This window comes from Pogoniulus pusillus, chromosome 1 (genome assembly GCF_015220805.1).
Source record: "Pogoniulus pusillus isolate bPogPus1 chromosome 1, bPogPus1.pri, whole genome shotgun sequence".
NCBI classification, from domain to species: Eukaryota; Metazoa; Chordata; class Aves; order Piciformes; family Lybiidae; genus Pogoniulus; species Pogoniulus pusillus.
The window spans coordinates 9,325,067-9,351,384 of record NC_087264.1 but is presented as its reverse complement, the minus strand read 5'-3'; the positions used below and the strand labels follow the sequence as shown (position 1 = coordinate 9,351,384).

Here is a 26,318-nt window from a genome sequence, read left to right as displayed (position 1 = left end):
ACAAAGCTGGTGAGGGGCCTGGAATACAGCCCTGTGAGGAGAGGCTGAGGGAGCTGGGGATGTTTAGCCTGGAGAAGAGGAGGCTCAGGGGTGACTTCATTGCTGTCTACAACTACCTGAAGAGAGGCTGTAGCCAGGTGGGTGTTGGTCTCTTCTGCCAGGCAACCAACAACAGAACAAGGGGACACAGTCTCACGTTGTGCCAGGGGAGGTCTAGGCTGGATGTTAGGAGGGAGTTCTTGCCAGAGAGAGTGATTGGCATTGGAATGGGATGCCCAGGGATGTGGTGGAGGCACCGTCCCTGGAGGTGTTGAAGAAAAGCCTGGCTGAGGCACTTAGTGCCATGGTCTAGTTGACTGGCTAGGGCTGGGTGCTAGGTTGGACTGGTTGATCTTGGAGGTCTCTTCTAACCTGGTTGATTCTATGATTCTATGCTCCATGATAGAGGAGTGAGTGCTACCTACGTCTTCCTGTCTTGTGCACAGTGGGAGAAGCAGGCTTTAAGATGCTAATTCTGAAGGCCTGCACTGAATCTGTAGATGTCTCTGACCTCTTGAACAGAACTATCACTTGTGTTATTAACAGAGCGTGAAGAACCAGCAGTACCGATTCAGCGTCATCATGAACGAGCTCTCCAACACAGATAACGTGCCATACATGGTGACGTTGCTGAGTGCCATCAATGCCATCATACTAGGGAAAGAAGAGCTAAGAACAAGGACACAAATCAGAAATGAGTTCATAGGTAAGGATGTTTGCTGCATGTAACTTTCTTAGAACTGGAGAAGAACACTTGTCAAGCAGCTTTATTTTCAGAGGTATCCATAAAGTGACTGAAGAGGACTAGGGAGCAAAACTGCAAATGTTAAAGAAAGAATCCTTTCCAGGTTTGGAGTTGGGTTTTTTTTTGGTGTTTAGGTTCTTTGTTCTTGTCATCAACCTAACATTGCTGCTGTCCCATAGCTTTGATCTTTTCTGGAACCACAGCAGAACTGTGCCATTTGAGTTTCTTTAACACATTTCTATAGCCAACCAGCTTAGGTAACCACATTTCCATATGTTGCAGCCCCTCATAGGAGGAAATAAGGTTTCTTCACCCCACATCTACTCACACAGAAGCTGCCCTACAGTTCAGAAATACCTTTCAGCTGCTTAAATACCAGGGTCCTAGGTACCATTGGTAAGATACACCTCACATAAATGCACACATCCGAGATGGTGAGCCTAGTCTCCATTTTTCTCTGTGGAGAACAAGAGACACTTTACTGTGCTGTTCATCTGACTGATTTTTGATGTCTAATAATGTGGAGAGGCTGAGGGAGCTGGGGGTGTGCAGCCTGGAGAAGAGATGGCTCAGGGGTGACCTCATTGCTGTCTACAACTACCTGAAGGGAGGCTGTAGCCAGGTGGGGGTTGGTCTCTTCTCCCAGGCAACCAGCAACAGAACAAGGGGACACAGTCTCAAGTTGTGCTGTTAGAGGTACAGGCTGGATGTTAGGAGGAAGATCTTCACAGAGAGAGTGATTGGCATTGGAATGGGCTGCCCTGAGAGGTGGTGGAGGCACTGTCCCTGGAGGTGTTTAAGAAAAGCCTGGCTGAGGCACTTAGTGCCATGGTCTAGTTGACTGGATAGGGCTGGGGGATAGTTTGGACTGGATGACCTTGGAGGTCTCTTCCAACCTGGTTGATTCTAGGATTCTGTGACTGCGCTGACTCATGCCCCAGAAGTGCCTGTGTCCCTCAATAACTTCAGTCCACACAGCTGCAGACATGCACTGTCTCTTCAGTTACCAGATGTCCCTACGATGACCCTACTCACTTTGACAAACCCTTGTAAAGATAGTTTCACATTTTGTCTGTTGAGAAAGTGTTTGTGAGCATAACATTATATAAAAATCATACCAGATCAGTTCTAAGCCATCGTGAATATTTTCTTTTTGTTGTTCTCCCAGGCCTTCAGCTGTTGGATATTTTAGACAAACTAAGGTAAGGATCACTGCTTAAATTTTCTTTTATAAATGAGATTCACAGTAATGCAGCTGTGGAAACTGAATACTGATCAGCCTTCAGTTGTGTCAAGTGAAGTATGCCCAGGTGAAGCAGACTGTGCTTGTGTTCATCCATTACATAGAACTGGAGGCATTAGACCAGTGTTAAGATGTCCTTGTCAATCACAGTGTCATGAGGACAGCAGTTGGTGCAGATGGCATTGACAGAGGTTCTAGGCACAGATGAAAACCGTGGGAAATTTGGTCTAGGCCTTAGTGCTCTGTGACTTCTCTGGACAGATGAATTCCAACCACAAGGTCCTTCTTTATCAGGAAAAGCACTACAAGATTAGCAAAATAGATAGTGGCTCTAGGCACTGATGGAGCAAAGAATGCTTGAGCGTGTCCAGAGAAGGGCGACGAGGCTGGTGAGAGACCTCAAGCACAAGCCCTACGAGGAGAGGCTGAGGGAGCTGGGATTGGTTAGCCTGGAGAAGAGGAGGCTCAGGGGTGACCTTATTGCTGTCTACAACTACCTGAGGGGTGGTTGTGGCCAGGAGGAGGTTGCTCTCTTCTCTCAGGTGGCCAGCACCAGAACAAGAGGACACAGCCTCAGGCTGCACCAGGGGAAATTTAAGCTCAAGGTGAGGAGAAAGTTCTTCACTGAGAGAGTCATTGGACACTGGAATGGGCTGCCCGGGGAGGTGGTGGAGTCGCCGTCCCTGGAGCTGTTCAAGGCAGGATTGGACGTGGCACTTGGTGCCATGGTCTAGCCTTGAGCTCTGTGAGGTCTCTTCCAACCCTGATGATACTGTGACATTGTGAAAGAATGAACCTGAAGCACTGCTGTGAGCTCACTGAGCAACCCTTCACTGCCAGTGTTGGTCCCAGAAGCATTCACCTAAAACACTTCACTAATACATATCTGGACATACCTGTCTTAACAGTTCCTTAATGTAGAACTGAAGGGCTGCAGAAATATGTATGATACATTCTAGAATGTATTATATGTGAATTGTGGTTATCCACATAACTGGAATTGCTCCACCCAACCTCATAAAAAAGAAGCTCTTCTAATAGTGCCAACTATCAAAGCGAGGGCTCCTCTACTGGGTGGTGTCAAGAGGGCAGAAAATTTTGGATTAGAGTGTCTGAAGGGTTTTTTAAATCTATTTTTTTAGTTATACAGAAGGAAAATTTTAACCCAGGAATGTCACTGGAATAATTTTCACTTGTGTGCTAGTTTGAGCCTAGCTGGGATATTTTGGTGAGAAGAATTAGATGATAGGCTGTGAAAAGGAAACAATGCTGATGTCTACTGCACTCATAGGCTTGCTGGGATGTATAAAAACAACATAAATGTAGATAAAAGAGTTGCTCTCTGGCTCTGGCTGCCTGCACTTCTCCCTCTAACTTGCTGTCTGTGTGACTAATCCCTCTGCTTCCTAACCCCTCTGACCAATTCTCCAAACTCACCTTGAATGTAAGGCAAAGTCTGGGATAAGGTAGAGGGGTAGAAAGGAGGTGGAAGGGTGGTTGGGAGCCCCTCCTGGGGTCTCTGGTTTCTGGGAGGGCTGTTGTGTTTCTGTATTACCTTTTTAACTTGTCTATTTCTGTTTATAGCTGTATCCATTGTAAATACCTGCTTGTATACTGTGCTAAGCTGTAAATATAAAGCTTCATTCTAATTTCCAGCTTGGCTGAGTCTAGTCTGGGTGATTTCTTAAGTGTAGGGGGGTGAGTAACACCCAAACCATCACAACTTGCCTTGACTTGAAAGAAAAAAAGCAGATGGTCTAGTTTCAAGAAGGTGGAAATGCTACTCTTATTACAGCTCAAAGAAGTCCATACAAAGCATACACTGGGCTAGGTTATGCCATGAAAAATCCCATTCAATTGTATGTGTTGACTTGTAGAAAGAGTTATGTTCAGTTCAAGAAAGGATACACTGCTGGCCTTTGATCCTGTATAAATAATATAGAGCTAAGTACTTCCAACTCTGAGAGACAAGGAGATGAAAAGCTATTCAAGAAAAAAAAGCAATCACCTGAAAATCAGTGAAGGGCTCTCCAGTGAAAATCAGTGCTGTAATATTGCAGAGACATAGAGGAAGAGGATCTGATTATCCAGTGTGATACATTTGAGGAGTTCAAGACAGAAGATGATGAGGAGTTATTAAAGATATGCGATGGGATCAACATGAATGATCATCATGAGGTCTTTTCATCTCTCTTCAATAAAGTAAGTAGACTCTCAATTGGAGCATGAAGGTAACATGCTTTGCTTAGAAACAGCCTTGTTATGATGGAAAGCTGCCCTGTCTTCCAGGTGAGCCGCTCTCCAGTCTCCATCCAACTGCTGTCCATCCTCCAGAGCCTGCTGCACCTGGAACCATCTCATCACTCCAGCCTTCTGCTGTGGGAATCCTTGGATGCAGTAGTGAACAGAGCCCTTTTGCTTGCTAATGACAGTAAGAATGACATACCCATCCTCTTGTTTTCTTTTGCCCCACCCACTGCCCATGGAAGTCCTTCCCATATGTGCAGGAAACAATCTATAGAACTTGCTAAAACTGTACAGGGACAAAGCTGTGGCTCCTGCACAAGATGAAGTCTTGTTGCAAAGCTCTAGCCAGGCTGATGGAAGTGGAGCTGGCTACATTTAGAAGTGAGCTCAGGATTTGTGCTTGTGTTGATGATTAGGACTCAAATTTTGAGTTGTGGGAGTAAGTGGGAATTGGTCTTTGGTCCTGTGGCTGATGCTGGCTAGTCTTGCTGGCAGGCATGCTCAGAACAGTTTTTGTAAGCCAAGGCCATAGGAAGGAAACTGGAAGCTAAAAGCACAGTTGTGTAAAAGGCCACCAGGGCTGGGCTCTGTGGCTCCAGATCTACTGCTTGCATAAGACTGAATAGCATGAACCACCTTTTGGCCCTCAATCTCAAGTTGTGCTGGGGGAGGTATAGGCTGGATGTTAGGAGGAAGTTCTTTACAGAGAGAATGATTTGCCATTGGAATGGGCTGCCCAGGGAGGTGGTGGAGTTGCCATCCCTGGAGGCGTTCAAGCAAAGACTGGATGAGGCACTTGGTGCCATGGTCTAGTTGACTGGACAGGGGTGAGTGACAGATTGGACTGAATGATCTTGGAGGTCTCTTCCAACCTGGTTGATTCTATGATCCCTTTTTCTGACCCGAACTCATTTCTCTAGTCCAAGAGAACACAGTTGAAGAAGTCATCGAGAGGCTGCTATCTATCAAGAAACATCCAAACAAGCAGAAGCAGGCTGAAAATCAGCTGACTGAGAGTGCAAATGGAGGCATCCAGGCTGAGCTAGAACCATGCACATGTGCAGCTCGGAGGCCCATGGGATCATCAAACCCCTCCAAAGCATCAACAGCTCCCTCAGAGGCACCTGCTAATGAAAAGAAAATCACATCTCATCTCCCAGCCTGCTGTCCTTTGCCAGAGACATCTAACCCTCCACACAACACTGCTCCTGCCCCACCTCCTCCTGCCCCACCACCTCCACCCCCACCCCCACCACCTCCACCCCCACCATCTGCCATGGTAGCATTAACTCCCACATCCCCTGTGATGAATGCACCCCGAGCCCCTCCACCCCCTGGTGTTCCTCCACCCCCACCCCCACTGCCCAGCATGGGGGGCATTCCTCCCCCTCCACCCCCACTACCTGGCATGGGAGGTATCCCACCCCCTCCACCACCATTGCCCACTGTGGGCGGTATCCCACCCCCTCCACCTCCATTGTCTGGCATGGCAGGCATACCCCCACCTCCACCCCCCTTGCCTGGCATGGCAAGCATGCCCCCACCTCCACCCCCACTGCCTGGCATGGGTGGCATACCCCCACCTCCACCCCCCTTGCCTGGCATGGGTGGCATTCCACCCCCTCCTCCGCTCCTGCCTGGCATGGCAGGAGACCATATAGAAGCTGTAGTGGCTTCCCAGTTCAGCTGCCCTCTTGGCTTTGGGAGGCCTCCCCACAAGCCAGTGAAGACCCCCACATTGAGAATGAAGAAACTGAACTGGCAGAAGCTGCCTTCCAATGTGGTGAGAGGTGGGTGTCATAAAGTCACTGCTGCTTTAGGAGTCGCCCAGGGGAGAAAGCACTGTCTTTGAGTTTGTCAAATGCAGTTGAGTCCATTTTAGACATAGAATTCCCCTGCTTTGCATTACATCTGACTGGCAGAGCTCCAATAAATAGTAATAATACAATATATTAATCATGACCATTAAGTCAGTAGTTTGGAATCATTTGTTTAGAACTGAAATGACTTGAAATTAAGAGAGATTACTGGGAAGATTTTCCTAATCCACCAATGACATGCCCTGGGCTCAAGTTCTCAATAGGCTCTGATTTGAGTTCCCCAGACTTCTGCTCTGCAGTGCATTTATACTTGCATCTGGGTACATTAAAGTCAAGAGTAAGAGTGCAGGTAAAGATCACATCACACTTTGAGAAGGACATTGAAGGAATTGGAGAGCTGTGATATTGACTGACTTGTCTCTTGATTTTGGAGTTACATTTCCCTGTCCTAGTAGATCCAAAGAGAAGCATGAAATGTGAGAAGAAGCCAAGACAGGCAATGTCAGCTTTGTCCTAGACAAGCAAGACAGCCACTGCAAGGAAGTTGGCATAGGTGAATTTTAAATAAGGAGTATTTTCAATCACAGGAGCAGTTAATTGTTGGGATTATTTCAGTAGAGACTTGAGAGTGACTTTGTTTTTCTTAAAGATGTTTAAGAAAGTGCAGTGGGAATTCAAGTAGTCCTACAGCCAGCATGATACAAGGAGGCTCAGTTATAAAATGGAAAATAGAGGAAGGCCACAGCCAGAAAGTATACAGGTTGTGGCCAGTATCTCAGCTAACATGCAAGGAAGCAAAAATACTACCAGCTATGAGACTAGAAAACACATGACAAGTTCTTCTCATGCTGATCTAATTTGCCTACCATAGAGGAGAGCACAGTTGTGTAGGGAGGGATGGAGTTGCATGGCCTCTCTGTGCCCAGTGCTGCACCTAGCACATCTTGGTTTAAAGCATCAGGTTTATTTACCCTTTATGCCCTTTGGATCCTGCATATGGGACTTGTATCTCCTCAATAATTAACATTTGTCCAAGACAAATGTCTCTTCTTACTTCATTCATCTGCTGAGAAGTGAGGACATCTTATCAGGACAGACTGAAAGAGTTGGGGCTGTTCAGTCTGGAGAAGAGGAGGCTCCAAAGACCTTGTTGTGGTCTTCCAGTATCTGAAGGGGACCTACAAAAAAAGCTGGGGAGGGACTTTTTAGGCTATCAGGGAGTAACAGGACTAGGGGGAATGGAGCAAGGCTGGAGGTAGGTAGGTTCAGGCTGGAAGTGAGGAGGAAATTCCTCATCATGAGAGTGGTGAGAGCCTGGAATGGGTTGCCCAGGCCTAGGGTCTAAGCTGAACTAAAGAGAAAAAATACTGATGTTTGGGTGATGTCAGGGAGTGACAGGACTAGGGGCAATGGAGCAAAGCTGGAGGTGGGTAGGTTCAGACTGGACATGAGGAGGAAGTTCTTCAAAATGAGCGGTGAGAGCCTGGAATGGGTCAGCCAGGAGGTGGTTGAGGCCCCATGGCTGGAGGTGTTTAAGGCCAGGCTGGATGAGGCTGTGGCCAGCCTGATCTAGGGTAGGGTGTCCATGCCCATGGCAGGGGGGTTGAAACTAGATGATCCTTGTGGTCCCTTCCCACCCTGACTGATTCTATGAGTCTAAGTGTTCCTTCTAGCAACTCATATTGCCCCAAAAGCCAGGAGCTGTCAAGTCTCCCTGTAGCCAGTCTGATCTCCTTGCCTTTTTTTTTCCAGAAAGCCATTCAATGTGGGCTTCAGTGAGCAGCAGCAGTGAGGAAACTATAGAGCCCAATTACACAAGCATAGAGCAGCTGTTTTGCTTTCCACAACCAACCCCTAAGGAGAAAACAGCCGCACCACTGAAGGCAGAACCGAAGGAGGTGAGGAGGTCCCTCTCATTCTTTTGAGTAAAGATTGCTGCAGACAGCTCATCTAATGTGAGATATCTTTTTTTTCTTTAATGAAGATCACATTTTTGGACTCCAAGAAAAGTCTCAATTTGAACATATTTTTGAAGCAATTTAAATGGTAAGATATGGCCAATTTTTGTGACAGTTGACAAAACTTTAGGCAGGTTTTGCGCAGTATCTGGAAGGTTGTCATGAAATCTGTTCATGGTCTGTGTTACTGAAACATCTGAACATTCCCCAGTTTGTCCTACACCGTCTTTAAAGCACTGAGTTTAGGGGTTTAATTATGTTTTCACATACAACATATCCCTGTATGTTTGCAAAGGCATCACGTCTCCATGCTACAGGTGAAGTTGTGGCACAGAATCTTACAGTTACTTAGGCTGGGAGATACATCTGGAGGTCAAATCTCTCCTCAAAACAGGGCCAATGGTGAAGTTCAGAATTACATTTTCTTTTAAGATCATCAAATTCCCAGAGACAAAGATCTGAGTCGCAGGATTGGTGTCTGGCTGTAAGTCATTTGTCCAGGGCCAGAAACAAAATCTGGGGCAGGTCCTGGTTCTCAGTTTATCAAGGGGATGTGTGTTTCCTCTTGGATTATCTTGCCTCTCCATAGGGAAAGTATGGTGCACTTGCACAGATACAAGTCTCAGTAGCAGGTGACTGTGGGAGAAGAGTCTTTGGATAACAGCTGACTCTGCTCTTCCTCCCTGCAGCTCCAATGAAGAGGTGGCTGCCATGGTCCAGAACGGGGATCGGACAAAGTTTGATGTTGAAGTTCTGAAGCAGTTGCTGAAGCTGCTACCTGAAAAGCATGAGGTCAGGAGGAAAAATAGTACCCTTAGTTCACAGAGCTGAACATGGGGTGCAGTCCTGCATCTTGATTCTTTCTTTCTTTCTCATTAGATAGAAAACCTGAAGGCCTTCAAAGAAGATAAATCAAAGCTAGCAAATGCAGATCAGTTTTATCTTCTGCTTCTTCAGATTCCCAGGTGAGGATGTTTGTCATGAATCTTAGCCAAATCTTTTACTTAGTTTACCTTTGGGAAGTGTTAAGATTTTTTTCAGAAGCCTCACAGATGCATATAACTGGTGGATTCTCCCTTCCAACTTAGATGAATCCCAGAATGTTAAGGGTTGGAAGGGACCCCTAGAGATCACTGAGTCAAATCTCTCCTGCCAAAGCAGGATCACCTAGGGCAGGTTGCACAGGAATGCATCCAGGTGGTTTTGAAAGTCTCCAGAGAAGGAGACTTCACAACCTCTCTGGACAGCCTGTTTCGGTGCTTCATCACTGTTACTGCTCCAGCACCTCCTCTCCCTCTGAAGCAGCAGAAGCTGACCCAGACCCAGGGTCATATCTGCCCAAGGAAGCCTCATAATGTACTGAAAGGCAGTGCCAAAGGCAGTGCCAAAGGCAGTGCCAAGAAGGGGAAATCTGTATGCCACAGAGTGGTCAGTTTTCTCTCTGCTGATCACAATGCATCAGGTGGTCCCCACGGCAAGCAGTGGCCCTTTGCCTGCCTCCGTAAACCACAGACACATGGATGTGGTTGAGAGCAATGTTGTGAGGTTGACAGACTTAGCAGTGATGTGGGAAGAGGGCCACTGTGCTGGCCACAATCACAATGCCTTTAAGCTTTGAATCAGTCTCTGTCCTTAGCTACCAGCTGCGCATTGAGTGTATGCTGATCTGTGAAGAGACCACTGTTGTGCTGGACATGATTCAGCCGAAAGCTGACGCCATCCGGAGAGCCTGTGAAGGTAAATGGCCTGACCTTGTTTATGACATGGAGCTTTAAATCTTGCAAGGCTCTCCTGGAGCTCTGCAATGATTGATACTACTCAGACACTAGAGAATTCCCCTACAGTGCATTCACTGGTTCACTACAGAATACAGAATGCAGCTTTAGGTATCTCCACGGGTGGTCAAAGCCCTTAATAGGACCAAAGATCATTTTCCCTCCCTGTCAGCCCTCTTTTTATGCAGCAGATGCATTCCTCTGCAACAGTTTCAACGGTGGAATGCTGGAAGGTTGACAGCGTTTTTTAAACAGTGAAGCTGGCCTCACTATAGCTAATTCATCCAACATTATATGCCATGTTAAAGACCTTCACCCAACAATTTTCTCCTCTGCCAGAAAAGCACACTCCAAACTTCCCCCAGAAAGTAACAGTGATTTAGTTTTTCTTTGCCTACAAATGGAACCAGAAGAGAAAAAGCTTTTTAATTTACGGTATGAATTGCTGATGCTCCAATTTAGTGAGTGATTGGAGCTAGGTGTATTATGCAATAGATTTTGCCTTCCTGTGGCAGAAACCTCAGCCCCTACTCCACTGAGAGAAGGATGCACTTCTTGGTACTGCCAAATGCCACCTGCCCTACAGAGCTGGGTTCCCCAACTCCTGCCAGGGGTTTCTCCAGCTGGCATTACAGCTTCCTACTGGGATGAATTGAAACTTGCCCAAAAAAGTGTCTTCCCAACAACACAGCTGTGCTTTTGGAGCTGTTCCTGCCTCAAAGCTGAGTGCTTCAAAAAGTACACTACTGCAGTGCCCTGCCATAAGAGCAAGAACAGGTATTTACATAGATTTACATAGAATCAACCAGGTTGGAAGAGACCTCCAAGATCATCCAGTCCAACCTATCACCCTGCCCTATCCAATCAACTAGACCATGGCACTAAGTGCCTCAGCCAGTCTTTTCTTGAAGACCCCCAGGGACGGTGCCTCCACCACCTCCCTGGGCAGCCCATTCCAATGGGATTGTACTCTCTGTGGCCTGATGATCACCTCTGCCATGCAAGACCAAGAACAGAGTGAGCATGTCTGGTTGTAGCAGCTTGCAGATAATCACAGAGCTGTCAGAACTGGCTTCTCTGCACAGATGAACAGAGTCTGCAAGATTAAGATTGCAGTCCAATTCTCCTTGCCCACACCAGGGTGAGCTGGGGTACTTCTAAGGAAAGCAGTGGGTTGATGGCTGTTGGTGAGGAGAGCCAACCCTAGGTTATTTTCCTTTAGGAATGGGAGAGAAAGAAAGAAATGTAAGTCAACAAAATCTTTTGCAACTTACAGAATGGGATCTATATAGAATCAGTTTCTCTGCAGGTTGCAAAGCTGAAACGTCAGCTTTGATTTGGTGTAATTCAGAATGCCAGTTCCAGTATAGTTTATGAAATGCTGTGGTGTAACAGAGGCTTTAGTTTAAAACTGCTTTCTGTTTTCCAGACCTTCTGAGCAGTCATCGCCTGCCACTCTTCTGTCAACTGATTCTCAAAGTTGGAAACTTTCTGAACTACGTAAGGAATTATTTGTCTTGTTCTTCCCCTATTACAGCTTGTTGATAATCTTACTTTGGGTTGTAATTTGGATGGGCACAGGAGTTACATCTACTTGCTTTCTGTCTTGCAGGGAAGTCACACGGGTGATGCCGATGGCTTTAAAATCAGCACTTTGCTCAAGCTGACAGAAACCAAAGCCAACCAAACCCGCATCACACTGCTCCACCATATTCTGGAGGTACCACTGCCAAGTCCTGGGAAATAGGGGAGGGGGGGAGGAATTCTTCCCTGATGAAACATTTCTTCTACTTTACTTTCAGTAATTCATATTCTCCCTGACTGGCTGCAGAGCATCACAAGTTGAGAGTGTTTGAGTCACTTAGGCTGATGGAGGCTGCTCGTTAGCGCTACTCAAAAAGCTCCTTATTTTAAGACCTGTTCTGTTTTCCCCCAGCATCTTTCCCTGCAGGGGCTGGAACTTCATTTTTTGTATTTGTTCCACCTGCACCTCATCAGCTCTAAACCACACAGCACATGGCTACCAAAACTATCCTGGTTGGTCTGTACCCACTCGGCCTTTCTACTTTCTCATGACTTCTCTCTTTTCCATTAGACATAAAAAGCTTCTCAGGCTTCCCATACTCCTCTCCAAGCCCCCGTGGGTTTTTCTGCACCTTCTAATGCTTTTTTCCCCTTTTTTCTCCATGCTCTGCTCTGCCACCTTCATTGATGAAGGTCCCTCCACTGCAGGCATTTATGTTCAAGCTCTGCTTTAGCTGGTAGAAGCTTCAGCAAGCACAGTCACAAAAGTAAACGATGCAGATAAGATTCAAACCCTACCCTCCTGGGACTGCAGGAAGTGTCAGACTGCATCACAACGCAGTCCTGCTCCTCCCATGGTTAAATAATAAGTGTCTCAGAAGAGGGTAGAAGAAGAGCTCATCAGCAAGTTAGCTTTGATTTGGACTTGGAGTATTTCTCAACATTCATCCATATCAGCTTAATAAACCAGAAGCAATGCTTTTCTGCTCTGAACATGCCATCCTGTTTTGAATGCCACTGAGAGCAGGGCAGCTTCAGGATGTGGTGAAGTTGTCCTTCCCCTCAGCTTCTACTGTCAGTTCCAGCCACACAGCAAATAACACTTCTTTCTCTCTTCTGCTTCAGGAAGTAGAAAACAGCCACATGGACCTACTGGAACTGCCAAAGGATCTTGAATATGTTTCAAAAGCAGCAGGGTAAATTGTGTGTCACTTCCTTCAAATTAAAAACTAAAATAAATCCCATACACATCAACAATATACCAGAAATTAGGACACATGCAGCTGGTATAGCACATTAACAAGATGGCATCTTATTTAGTTTTCACTGAAAGATTTGGTTGATGAATGGTGAAACCCTTTTAATATATAACAGCTACTACAGCTGGCAACACTTAGGGCTGGAATTTGCAGAGCATTGAGTTAATGCTGCCTCCCAGGCCCTTCCAAAATCTGCACTGCCTTTTAACCAGAGAAAGCGAGCAAATGCTGAACTCCGAGAGTAGAGAACAACCCTTTGAATGCATGGACTCTTTTTGGCATTAACATACACTCAAGTTGTAGGTAAACCTGGCAGCCTTTCCATAGCATATGGAAGGAGGCTGTTGTCTGTGAGCTTGGACTGTGTGCAGAGAGTTCAGAGCTCTGGTTTCAGTTCAGTGCAGTGGTGAGAAGCAGAGGGACAGTCACACCACCAGCTCAGACCCCTTGGTCAGTGCAAGGTGCTTAGAGTATCAACTAACTGGGGGGGTTCTGTGTGATTTCAGAATGAATCTTGATATCATACACACGGAGTCCAGTACCAATTTAAAGAAGTTGCTGGAGCTTCAGCGAAGAGTTTTATCATCAAATGATGATGTGAAACAACAGTATGAGAAACCTATCCAGGTCAGTAACAGAGCTCCCTCACCTCTTCCCCATTACACAAAGAGACAGTGTACCAGGGTACATATGCAGCTGGAGAGGCTCATGAGAAGGTGGAAAACATGCCATGACACATGCTGTCAGGTTTGGAAAATAGGCTGCAGTGACACACAATCCCTTGGTGTTTATTTGCCCAAACCTGAATACTTTTGGTGAGACCATTTTATAAGTTTCTGGCCCCAGCTACTCTCTCTACTTGGTTGTGACTCTTCACTTTGAGTGAAAATATTCTCTCTTTGTGTGGATCTGACCCATGGTTTAACCCCAGATGACACCATGAACCCACTGACTCTCATCCCCTCTCCCAGTAGGACAGGGAGGAGAACTGGGAAAAAAAGTTAAACTTGTGGGTTCAGATAACAGCAATAACAATAACAGTAGTAGTAGTAATGAGAATGAATATAAGAAAAAGAGAGATAAATCATAGGATCATAGAATCAGTCAGGGTGGGAAGGGACCGCAAGGATCATCTAGTTCCAACCCCTCCTGACATGGCCAGGGACACCCTAGCCTAGATCAGGCTGGACACAGCCTCATCCAGCCTGGCCTTAAACACCTCCAGACATGAGGCCTCAGCCACCTCCCTGGGCAACCCATTCCAGGCTCTCACCACTCTCATGATGAACAACTTCCTCCTCACTTCCAGTCTGAACCTATTCACCTTCAGCTTTGCTCCATTCCCCCTAGGCCTGTCACTCCCTAATAGCCTAAAAAAGTCCCTCCCCAGCTTTTTTGTAGGCCTCCTTCAGATACTGGAAGGCCACAAGAAGGTCACCTCGGAGCCTCTTCCCTCTTCTCCACCCACTGACCAATGCTGAAGGAATGATCCTTCCTTCCCAGGCAACTCCCCACAGTTTATATACTGAGCATGACATTCTGTGGTATGGAATATCCCTTTATCTGATTCAGGTCAGTTGTCCTGGCTGTGCCTCCTCTCAGCTTCTTGTGCACTGGCACATCATGGGAAACTGAAAAATCCTTAGCCTAGGGTAAGCACTATTCAGCTACAACTGAAAACATCAGTGTGCTATCAACATGATTCTCAGACTATGTCCAAAACACAGCACTGTACCTGCCACAAGGAAGAAGATTATCCCAGCGAATCTGGGACAAGGTGACCATAGTAAAGCCCTTCTCTTGGGATTAAGTTTTGCATTGAGGTTTCCATGTATTGCTCAAACCACCTCTGTTACCTGGCTCAGCACAGCCACCAGGAGTAAAGATCACCTGCAAATCTTAATTTCTTCCCATCTCACAAACTGCTGCAATTAAAAGACAGGACTAAGAGTCCTGATCTAAGCTCTTACGTTGACATCTTTCTTGCTTTAAGTGCACTTCACTCACTGTCCTCTGGTGGATGTTTTACTCTGTGTATTAAACATGTTTCAGGATAGCATTGATGCCTCCAGGAAGCTGGAAGAAGAATTTGAAACCATTGAAAGGAAAAGAGAAGAACTTGCAAATTACCTCTGTGAAGACCCAAGCAAGTTGTCCTTAGAGGACATATTTAGCACCATGAAGACCTTCAGAGATCTCTTCATTCGAGCCCTGAAGGTTGGTCTGCACTCCATGATGCTAAGCAGCCCTAGTATGGATGCATGCTTCTGTTGCAACAGACAGATGGGCACCCAAATCCATTGGGTTACCTCCTCTTTCTTCAGCACTTGGCATAAGGTTACCTGGTAAAGAGGTGTCTGATCCCTACTCTATTCCATCCTCATGCAGTGGTAATGATGCTGGCTTGGCCTAGACCCTGGTGATTTGTGATTTTGTTGCAATTTTAGCTGGAGGGTCCCAAATATGCTCTGGAGTTAGGTGTATAAGTTTTAGAGGAAGTGGCTTATAAAACTTAACCCTTTGCTCCCACCTGAGCAGACTCAGAAAGGAGGGCATGGAGTAAAAGAGCTACCAGTTTCAAGGGAATCAGGGCTTCAGTGCTTTCCAGTTTTGCCTCAACTAAATGTCAGGCAGAAGATCTGCACACTAGGAGGTAGCTGTTCTAGGCAGGCAGATCACCTCTGCCACCTCCTGCTGGGACATGGCAGAGTCCTGGCCAAGCAAGAGACCTCTTATTCCCCATGCCTATTTTATTTACTGCAAGAATAGGGCCAGAATTTCTCATCCTTCTGTGCAATCATCTGCAGATCTTTCTCTTCATTGGCTTTTCTAGCAAACATTAACCAACCTTCTCATGCCCTCGTTACCTCACTGCAGGAAAACAAGGACAGGAAGGAGCAAGCTGCCAAAGCAGAGAAGAGGAAGAAACAGCTGGAAGAGGAAGAGGGGAAGAGACAGAAGGGAGAAAATGGAAAAGTCAGTGAGTATCTGAAAGGGCTTCCAAAACAGAGAGATGGAGCCGATAGGAGCTCTTTGCTGGTCCTGCTTTAATGAATCAGTAGTGGTAATTTATGTTACGAGTTTCCAAGTGGCAGCTGACTAAAGACTTTTAGTTGTCTTAAAGCTTCAGCTAAAAGTTCATTTTTCACAGCTGCAGCTGGGCAGAGAAGTTAATTTAAGGTTCACTGACTAAACAGCAGAGCGAGAAAATAAAATTTAAACATTTCAGTTAACCTCTTCAGTTTCTAAACAGAACTTTTGAATCCCAGACCTAAGAAGAAACGTTTGACTTCTCCCCCCTCCAAAACTCCTAGAGATTTATGTAGAATCATAGTCAGGGTTGGAAGGGATAACAAGGATCACCTAGTTCCAACCCTCCTGCCACAGGCAGGGACACCCTACCCTACATCAGGCTGGCCCCAGCCTCATCCAGCCTGGCCTTCAACACCTTCAGGGACAGGGCCTCAACCACCTCCCTGGGCAACCCATTCCAGCCTCTCACCACTCTCATGCTGAACAACTTCCTCCTCACTTCCAGTCTGAACCTACCCACCTCCAGCTTTGCTCCATTCCCCCTAGTCCTGTCACTCCCTGGTAGTCTAAAAAGTCCCTCCCCAGCTTTTTTGTAGGCCCCCTTCAGATACTGGAAGGTCACAAGAAGGTCACCTCAGAGCTTCCTCTTCCCCAGACTCAACAGCCCCAACTCTTTCTGTCTGTCCTCATAGCAGAGCTGCTCCAGCCCTCTGAGCATCCTCGTGGCCCTTCTCTGGACATGCACCAGCATCTCCACATCCCTCCTGTAATAGGGGCTCCAGAACTGGATGCAGTACTCCAAGTGGGGTCTCAGCAGAGTGGAGTAGAGGGGAAGAATCAACTCCCTTGACCTGCTGGCCACCCTTCTCCTGATGCAGCCCAGGATCTGGTTGGCCCGCCAGGCTGCAAGTGCACACTGCTGGCTCATGGTGACTTTCTTGTTCAGCAGCACCCCCAAGTCTCTCTCCTCAGGGCTGCTCTCCAGCCACTCACTGCCCAGCCTGGATTTGTGCTTGGTATTGCCTCAATCCAGATGCAGGACCTTGCACTTGGTCTTGTTGAACCTCATGCCCACCTCTCCAGCCTGTCCAGGTCCCTCTGGATAGATCCCTTCCCTCCATCATGTCTGCTGCACCATACAGCTTGGTGTTGTCAGCAAACTTGCTGAGGGTGCACTTAGTGCCCCTGTCCATGGCACTCACAAAGATGTTGAACAAGACTGGTGCCAGGACTGATGCCTGAGGGACTCCACTTGTCACTGGCCTCCACTTGGACATGGACCCATTGACAGCCACTCTTTGGGTGCAGCCATCAAGCCAGACCTTTATCTGTTTAGTGGTTGACCCTTCAAACCCATGTGTCACCAGCTAGGAGCCCAGGATGTGGTGCAGGACAGTGTCAAAGGCTTTGGTCATGTCCAGATAAATGACATCAGTTGCTCACCCCTCATCTATTAGTCTTTCATTACCACATCACAAAAATCCTGCAGATACCTTAAATTTGCCTTTCTGTGGATGAAAACAAAAGGCACAACTGAAAACTAATACAGTTGCCAGAGAGAGGGATCAGCCATTGGAATGGGCTGCCCAGGGAGGTGGTGGAGTCACTGTCCCTGGAGGTGCTCAAGAAAAGACTGGCTGAGGCACTTAGTGCCATGGTCTAGTTGGTTGGATAGGTTGGACTGGATGATCCTGGAGGTCTCTTCCAACCTGGTTAATTCTGTGATTCTATGAAAACTGAAGATTATTTGCCTTCCACACCCTCTCCTTACAGAAGGCTCCCCACTGACACAGACAGCAATTAGGAGGACAAGAGGCATTTCACAGTCATGGTACAAGTCCAGGCAGAGCTGGTGACACTGGTGCAAACGTGTAGCACCCCGACATTGGGGTAAACCCTTTGACTTCAGCCAGCACACACTGCTGCAGGGGCATGGAGCTCAGGCTGCTCCCAGGCCTGGCACTGGGGCCTTGCTTTTGCCCAGTGGTTGCATGTACAGGGACAGCAGTACCTTTTCCAAGCAACAGCATTACTGCAGAGTCTTCTCCTGCCTGATCTGACGGCCAGGTGTAACACCCATCTCTTTCTATCCCAGTTAAGAAGGGGGTGGTGAAGCAGGAGGAGGTGTGCGTGATCGATGCGCTGTTAGCCGACATAAGGAAAGGGTTCACGCTGAGAAAGACAAAGAACAGATACGAGTCGGATGCGGCTCCTAAAGCCTTGCCGGAGGAGAGCCCAGAGGAGAGCCATTCTGGTAAGGACAGAGACCCCACTGAGCCTGCAGCTATTCCTTCCCATCTGCCTGGGACCCTGAGCCAAGCACGCAAGCAAGAAGCTTTCGCACTTGCGTTTGGGGCATTTAATTTAAGGAGGCTTTGCAGCCAGCGCTGCAGAGAGCTCTGAGTTGCTGCCAGACAGGTCTGTCCCTGCATTAGCAGTAATCTGGAGCAGTATGGCTTGCACCCATGATGATTAACCCTTTGAGAGACACAGCTCACAGGTCAACCACAACCACCCTGGTGTCATGCCCACCAATACAGCAGGGGCTTTGCGGCCTGGAGCCTCGGAGTTCAATATGACTACATAGGGTATAAGGATGGGAGGTATGCAGAGGCAGCACCATCTTCCCCATATGTGCTTTCGGGTCAGTGCACTCTCCATAGGCAGCTGCTGGTTTCTAACCTCTCCCAGTGGCAGAAACACCTTGGTTGATCCCTCCTGCAATGCTGCAGCAGTGGCTGATAGCATGTGTTTTGTTTAAAGGGAAGAACATTAAGGATCCACGAGCAGCAGGAAAGCAGACTGATGATAAAACCAAGCAAAACAATGATGGTCATCCCTCAGAAAGCATTCCCCTCTCGACCACTGCCTTGATGGAGATGGCTGGTGATGTTACAGATGCCTCAACTTCAAACCAGCCATTGACTAAAGACAGAGCAAGAGAAAATTTGCCACCAGGGTACCGGACAGAAAGCTCCTCGGTAAGTTTGGAGGAAGCTGACAGGGCCAACAGCTCCATTGCCTTCTCTGCTGCTAACATAGACACAAGGATGAAGTTTGTGAGCAGCGGTCTGGACACTTCTCTAAGAGAACAATTCAACCAGGCCACTTCAGAAGACCAGGACAAGGACCTCCCAGACAGTTACAAACTGGCACAGGAGCCAGAAACTTGGCTAAGTGAGACTGGGATTGACTCTGGCAGTGCTCAGTTTGCTACCTGTGATGAGGCTCATCAGGCAGAGTCAAAAGAGATGGCAAAGGAAAATGAAGACCCTGGTACAGACTCGCTCTTGGACACCTCTCAAGAGAAGTCCTTCTCAGAGGAGCCAGCAACTGACTCCTCTTGTTCAGCAACTCAGCCCCCAGGACAAGCTCACGCTGACAGGGAAAAGCAGAGGCCATCTGGGAAACGAAGGAAGAAGAAGAGGCACAGCAAAAGCTACTCAGGTAGCCTATTTCATATCTAGCCCTTAGGGATGACTTAAACTAAGGAGGCTTCCTCCTGTATTTATATACATAGATGTTCCTCCCCACTTCGAGGGCCAGTGTGCCCTGCCTGTATTGCCATGCTATTTCATGGGAGCTATTGATAGGAGCTATTCATGTCATGCTATTTCACTTCATTTTTTTTAAACCCTAAAGAGATCCGAAAAAGAAAACCACAAGCATAGTTCATTCCCTTGACATTTTTAAGTAGTTTATGAAGGAGGATGGATGAATCAATAATTACAAAGCCCATCTACACATATGCAGTAAAGATGGCAATAAGCACATCTGTCAAATGTGCTAAAGACAGCTACAAGGCACGGTTATGTGTAAACAAGAGCTCCATTAAACTCCAGAGCAGTGATTAAGAGCAGTTAATACTGGGTACTTAATCAGTGATCGCCCCCTCTCAACTACTTATAAACACATAAAGGCAGCAACATCAGCAGTGTAGAAGGATCATTTGTTTTTCTCTTTCCTAAGCCTCCTTGCAAAAGCACTTTGCCTGCAGTGACTTGACAGCCTGTGCCAGGTGGATCTTAAATACCAGGCCCTCAAGGCATCACTGCAGGGTGAGGGGAGAAAGGCAACCATTATGATGCTTCTGCAAAAGACTGTATCTGGCCAGCCAAATTAGTCCCTCCTGCTGGGCTGCCCCACTGCAGACAGCTTGGCTACTTGAAGTGTGGAGTCACCCAGGTCTCTGCCTCACAATGCACGTCCACATCTGGTCTCAAACCTGGGAAGTGCATCCAAGTTCCTCAGACTCTACTGAGCTGAAGCCACCCTTGAATGGTTACTTCAATCCCAAATTAGAAGTGCCTCATAGGGAAGACATGTGGGGCTGTTGGCCTTCAAATACATGCAATAGGCTGTCCGAAGCTTGTTTTCTGCAAGAGCCTGAGGTCAGGGCAGGAACGTGGCAGAAGTCTCTTTTTGTCAATGTTTAATTGTTTTGCATGCAAGGAAGAAGGGTTTGAAAACCCACTGCTGGGACGAGACAGCTGGTGTGGATTGAGCACCTACCATAGAGAGACTTACCCTCATAATGCTAGCATGCCCTGGGACTGCAGTCATTTATGTTTCTAAACATCCTGCTTTCCCCTAGTTAAAAAACAAGTCACACACCAGAAGTGGTTTCCTCCTGGAGCAGTGTTTGTCAAACTTGCTTTCTAGGAGGCAGCAGGGGAGCTGCAGCAAGAGGAGCACCCCACACCTTCATGGTCATGCTTGCCTGATATTTCTGGCCCAAGGGACTGACTCTCCCTAAAGCCCCCGGGCTCCCTAGGCATCCAGGGATCACATCTTAGGAACCTCTCTGCTACTAGACAATGTTTTCATCGTAAAAAATCCCCTGCTGTTACATTTGCTTTGCCATGATCAGTTATATTTAGTGTCTCTCTTTTGTTTAAAAGCAGAGGTTGAGGCTGATACTGGAGATAATAAAACAAAAAAAGGTTGTGTGGTACAATGAGGTATGTAAACTCACAAAGGTGTTTCTATGTGAACTAACCACATCAATGGGATTCTACAGACCTAATCAGTACTCAGCATATCAGCTAAGCTTTTTTGTCTTTTGTGTCTAATCACAAATACATGTAAAATAAAACTTTTCCTCTTGATGTTTACTGTCCAGGGTGTTGATCTTGCGTTGAGTGGAGTCACTGCTGATGTCCCCTCAACACAAGGTCACAGCCCACATGTCCATCCTCTGTGTCAGCAGCAGCCAAACCTCCTTTCCCTGAAGATAATGAAAAGTAATTATTCTAACCAAGTGAATCCAGCTTCCTGTGATAAACAAAGTCTTTGCTTTGATCCCATGATTATCTCAAAAACTGTAAAAATGCAATTTCAGTACCTGCCTCCTGTGAAGAACATTATTTTTCTTTGCTTGCTGGCAGCCACTTCCTATGGCACCCTTTAAATATAAGTATCTGGAACAAGCAATAAAACACTGGACCTCAGAAGAACTAGTTAGGGCAAGATACCAGCTCCAACTCAAAGCCAAATTCAATTCCACACAAACTAGGCTGTTGGAGCAAACAGGCCCATGCATACTTCACATGTGCATTCATGCAGCTTTTGGGGCAGAGGGTGGGAAGTAGGTTATGTGGCTTTTGTCATCAATATAATCAACACAGATAAACCAGATTTCTAGTGAAAGTCTGTACCAAGATCCCTGCATCCTTCACTGGTGCTGCCAACATACAGTTGCCCCTCAAGAAAAAAACTTGTGGAATTTCAGGATAAGACTTTCATTTGCAAACCTTTGTCTGTTTTTACAGTAATTAGAAAGAAAAGCAGGAAAAAGAAAGAATCAAAACACCCACTGTACTGAAATTGCATAGTTACACGTTGTCCTTTCCATGCTGATGAGCATCTCCTATGAGCTGAATCAATAATGTCAAATCTCTTTCTGTCTCATTTCCTGAAAGGAATGTATTTATTCTCCAGCATCCCCAGTGCCTGGGGCTGGGAGCTCTGCTCCTGCACAGCCTCACATCCCTGGGCCCTAGGGTTGCTGAATAGGGAAATCTCTGCAGGATTAGGGATACTTTGGTTCCTGCAACTGGACCATAAATGAGATATAAAATGAGTAGTTAAAGTCCTGACTACTTCTGCACTCCTCCTGGCCCTTTTCATGCTACACTGCAGGATTACATCAAGTGGAAAAGTGGCTTAAAATCCTAAGGAAGATTTGAGCAAGAGCAGAAAACAGTAGCAGCGAGGCAGAGGTAAGGAATAAGTCAGGACCAGTGGCTGTGCTGCACAGGAAGAGCAGCTGAAACTGTGAGTTAAATAACTCAGGTTGTGTATGTTTTAAGCACAGAGATTTCAGCCTGCAGCGTTAAAAAAGGTCATATCTGGAAAAAAAAAAGAGACACAGACAGCTTTGAATTCACTAATTCACCTTAGAAGAGAGGAGAAAGCAACATAGGGAATGCATGGGAAAAACAGTACCTTTGTGAAGTGGGTGACCAAGTTAAGCAATGCAGCCTTGAAATGCAGTGCCTAGCACAGCCACACTGCACCAGCAGTGCTCACCTATGCATTATGGATCTTGTTTTTATGTACTTGGAAGTGTTAGAGGAAACAAAAATCCATTTCCTTCTCTTAGTCTCCAGACACAGTGCTGCCTCACCCAAACGCACCTCAAGTCCATACCTCTTCATGTCAGACTTAGCAAGCTCCCCATCAATATTTTTTCCTAGGATGTTCCACCTTTTTTTTGTCTTTATTGCCTCAACCTGCTGCTCTAGTCTCAGAAACAGTTCTCTTTTGGTCCAGGGTCCTTCTCTCTCTGACAGATTTGCTAGATGTGGAGGTCACTGTGTTTCAGTGGAGTCACAAGAATCTTCTTCCTTCTTGTGCAGATTGAGCTGTAGGCTCTCGAAGATCTCCAGAGGTCTCTTCCAAGCCCTAACATCCTAATATTAAGGGAGGTTATTCTGCCCCTATACTCAGCACTGGTCAGGCCATATCTTGAGTACTGTGTCCAGTTCTGGGCTCCTCAGTTCAAGAGAGATGTTGAGATACTGGAATGTGTCCAGAGAAGAGTGACAAAGCTAGTGAGGGGCCTGGAGCACAAGGCCTATGAGGAGAGGCTGAGGGAGCTGGGGGTGTGCAGCCTGCAGAAGAGGAGGCTCAGGGCAGATCTCATTGCTGTCTACCACTACCTGAAGGGAGGCTGTAGTCAGGTGGGAGTTGGTCTCTTCTTCAGGCAACCAGCAACAGCACAGTTTCAAGTTGTGCTGGGGGAGGTCTAGGCTGGATGTTAGGAGGAAGTTCTTCCCAGAGAGAGTGATTGGCATTGGAATGGGCTGCCCAGGGAGGTGGTGGAGTTGCCATCCCTGGAGGTGCTCAAGCAAAGCCTGGATGAGGCACTTAGTGCCATGGTCTAGTTGACTGGCTAGGGCTGGGTGCTGGGTTGGACTGCATGATCCTGGAGGTCTCTTCCAACCTGGTTCATTCTATGATCCTGTGATCCAGTGATCGAGACTCAAGCCCCTTGTCAGTTTTTAGAACTTCTGTAACAGCAGCAGATTCTGTGTAATAATATTTCAGAGCAGTAAAAGACTGTTGTCATGAGCTGCTGAGATCTTGCCTCACCTTGACTACATCTTGCTATGCAGCAATTTCTGTCTTTGTTAATGTCCTTTAAATATCTGCTTGGGTGTAACCCAAGGAGTGGTATCCCACATTATCTCTGTGTTCCTGAAAGAAATGGTTGAGTCTGTTAATGGTTAAGTCCCATGGAATCAAGGCATTGGTGTTCACACTGTGTTCAAATTTATGCTGACAAACATTTGAATTCATTGCCAACCAAATCTGAAAGATCTTGAAGACCAGCTAACAAAACCTGACAGTGAACAGAGGAGGGACAGTGCACATTGCTGGATTCAGGGGAGAAGCTCTTTGAATCTCCTTGCCTGAGATGCTAGAGGATTGCTACAGACAAGTGTTCATATCTGTGCAGCTCCTTTTGTCTCTCCTCCCATCTCTGTGTCACTTCAAAAGATTAAGGTAAACAAGTCTTGAAAGCACAAGTCCATAAGCAACTGGGCTTGGGTAGTTTCCCTAGAAAATAAAAGAACCAATCCAACCAGGAGTATAGGCTAATTCTCCAAGACCACAGCCTGGCAAGGAAGGAGGGAAAGGGTCAGGACTGAGACAAAGCACTGCCTGCCAGCATCTATGACATACCTATGGCCTAGTGGGATGTCAGCCTCCCCTGTCAAAGAGACAGCAGGGTTTGAGAATTGAGGTTCTCCACAGAGTCAGTATTGTCTGTGGGCAGTTCTCCCAAAGACCACAAGAGCCTAACCAAGCTGCTGCTCATCTTTCAATGTGGCCTTCATCTTCATGTCTGTCATTAGAAATATTAGGTGCTATTTGTTTTGGTCATGGACTGAGGCAGGCTCTTTAAAATGACAGTGTTTCACCCCATCCTTCTGAAACTCCTGTCAAACAGACTAAATTTACAAAGTAATTTAATATCTAGAAGCCTATTCCAATATGCTGCTTCAGAAACACAAGGCTTACATTGCTGGACTGAACTAGCACTCACAGAATCCTCCAGACCTCCAGAGTCCAATCCCCGTGCCAAAGCAAGATCATCTAGGACAGACCATACAGGTATGCATCCAGAGAGGGTTTGGAAGTCTCCAGAGAAGATGAGTCTACAACCTCTCTGGGCAGCCTGCAGTGCTGTCATCCTCACCATAAAGAAGTGACATCCCTGCCCATAGCAGGGGGGTTGGAACTAGATGATCCTTGTGGTCCCTTCCAACCCTGACTGATTCTATGATTCTGATTCTAAGTGTCTCTTTATGTTGAGGTGGAACCTCCTGTGTTCTAGCTTGTACCTATTGTTTCTTGTCCTATCACTGTGCACTGTTACCCACCCCTCAGATATAGATGTTGATAAGATTCCCAGCATCTGTAATGATCAGCTTGAGAGCAAAGTTCCTCAAAGTCTTGCACATCAGGATTAGTACTGAAGACATGAGGTTTTCATTAGGTAAAGATTCAGCTCCTCCTGTGTTTAGGTTGTGTGAAACTGGGTTCCCTAGTAGCACACCAACCATTAGATACTCACACACACAGAAACACACTGCTTTTGTTTTATAGCTGAAATTAATTTGCATTTTACCTTTCTCCTGCAGGTGTCATGGCAAGACAGAAGAAATAGCAGAGACTCAGCAAACACTCACATGTCTCTGGAGTGCTGCCAACTTCTCAGAAGTCAGGTTCTGCATCACAAAACATCACCGTGGTCACCAGGACACACTGCTTCCTTTCACACAGCCTCCCCCAGGGCCCCCAAGAGAGCCTCCTCAGAGACTTCAGCCCCCACATCCTGGGCCTTATGCCATGGGGACAGGGGCTGGTTCTGTGCGTTGCAGCGTGAAAGCATCAGACTTTTTTTCTGCTGCCCTGGAAGCCAAGTCTTTAAACCTGCTCTTAGGCCAAACTCCTCCTAAAACAACAGCTGAGTGTGATCTAAGAAAGGACTGCAGTGTTGAACCCTCAGAGAATTTATTTTTTAAATAGCAGTGCCTCGACCAAATTAAGGGTATAAATTAAGCAGTGGCTGTACCATCACCGGCGGCAGCCTGCGAACTCCCTCTTCTCGTCGCCCACTGACAGTTTATATTGGACTATAGCCAAGACCCACATCAGACAAATGTATTTTTACTCTCAATCACTTAAAGCAAAGGAAATGAGTTACAGAGGAGAATAATAATAAAAAAAAATAGCTGGGGTTTGGGTATTTTTTTAAGTATGTATTTTAGTAAGCATATGGCCATATAAATAGTGGCTGGTTCCGACATGCTACTTATGTGCAACGAAGTTGAAGCACATCAGTAGTCTTGCAGTAGTCTTGTCATGTGCACAGGTGCATCCATCAATTTTTGGAGGGCCAGAGCCCCATTTCTTCTTACTAAAGCAACAGAAAGAGGTTTTCCAAAGTGCTCTATCGGACATATTTTCAGCTCCTGTTTCAGTAAATCTCTGGGTTTGGGTGCCGTTGTCAGCTGCTTGCACTCAACAGTCTTCGTGTTCATGCTGCAGAACATGTAGATTCGTGCTACCTTTGCTCTAAAACTGGGACTGTGCAGTATTGTGGTTCAAAACCTCAAAGCTTTGTTCCTCAAGTTTTGTAATAACATTGTACCATAGTTTTGTATATAGCTGTCCATTTAAAGTGATCTGTGTTTGTTGAATCTGTGGTGTGGTACTGTGCTGAAACATGAATCAAGTGGAAGAGCTGGGTACATTTAAGAGTTATGCCTTTATATGGTAACTCACTGTGGCTAGACTAACGTTCAGGCTAAAGCTTATTTTGCTTTGCTTTACAGGACTTGTAATGTCCTTGTAATATTGAAAACTGCTTGGCTAAGTTAGAAGCTAAACCAAGAATTAAATCACTGGTTTGTTTTAACCAAAGCATTGCTATGAGCATATTGAGAATTGTTTATCAAAAGCAAAGATCGCCTGAGAGCAGATGCATAGGCAGATTCTGTTCAGAAGACCCTACAAGAGCAGCCCCATTTCAGGTGAAAACCTGTTCCTGGCTGGCAGAAGCAGGCAAAGCCTCACCCACTGTTTCCTGCAGAACCACATAACCCATCTCAGGTTTGACTTGTAGGACTGCCACTATCACATTTACAGATTTCCCCTTTAT

General features: G+C 46.5%; 1 protein-coding gene across 2 annotated transcripts; it reads left to right on the top strand.

Moving 5' to 3' along the window:
• Positions 1-584: 584 nt before the first annotated feature.
• Positions 585-26,080, top strand: LOC135185958 (inverted formin-2-like). 2 transcript variants are annotated; one of them, XM_064163274.1, is made up of 20 exons: positions 585-745; positions 1,953-1,986; positions 4,088-4,229; positions 4,317-4,458; positions 5,195-6,064; positions 7,847-7,992; positions 8,079-8,140; positions 8,742-8,844; positions 8,932-9,017; positions 9,689-9,789; positions 11,257-11,327; positions 11,440-11,547; positions 12,477-12,547; positions 13,117-13,237; positions 14,663-14,827; positions 15,488-15,590; positions 17,739-17,897; positions 18,407-19,090; positions 20,548-20,604; positions 24,796-26,080. In XM_064163274.1, the coding sequence occupies exons 1-19, from the start codon at positions 622-624 to the stop codon at positions 20,601-20,603; spliced, it is 3,348 nt and encodes a 1,115-aa protein (XP_064019344.1). In that variant the 5' UTR covers positions 585-621; the 3' UTR covers position 20,604; positions 24,796-26,080. The 2 variants fall into 2 exon arrangements, with proteins under 2 accessions (XP_064019344.1, XP_064019427.1); XM_064163357.1 differs by lacking the exon at positions 20,548-20,604.
• The last annotated feature ends 238 nt before the right edge of the window (positions 26,081-26,318 follow it).

Bases quoted from the DNA above. Each gene is read 5' to 3' on its own strand.
- LOC135185958 (XM_064163274.1), top strand. From the start codon at position 622: ATGAACGAGCTCTCCAACACAGATAACGTGCCATACATGGTGACGTTG. The intron at 9,790-11,256 runs GTAAATGGCCTG...TCTGTTTTCCAG, and splicing joins CATCCGGAGAGCCTGTGAAG to ACCTTCTGAGCAGTCATCGC. The intron at 14,828-15,487 runs GTTGGTCTGCAC...ACCTCACTGCAG, and splicing joins TCTTCATTCGAGCCCTGAAG to GAAAACAAGGACAGGAAGGA.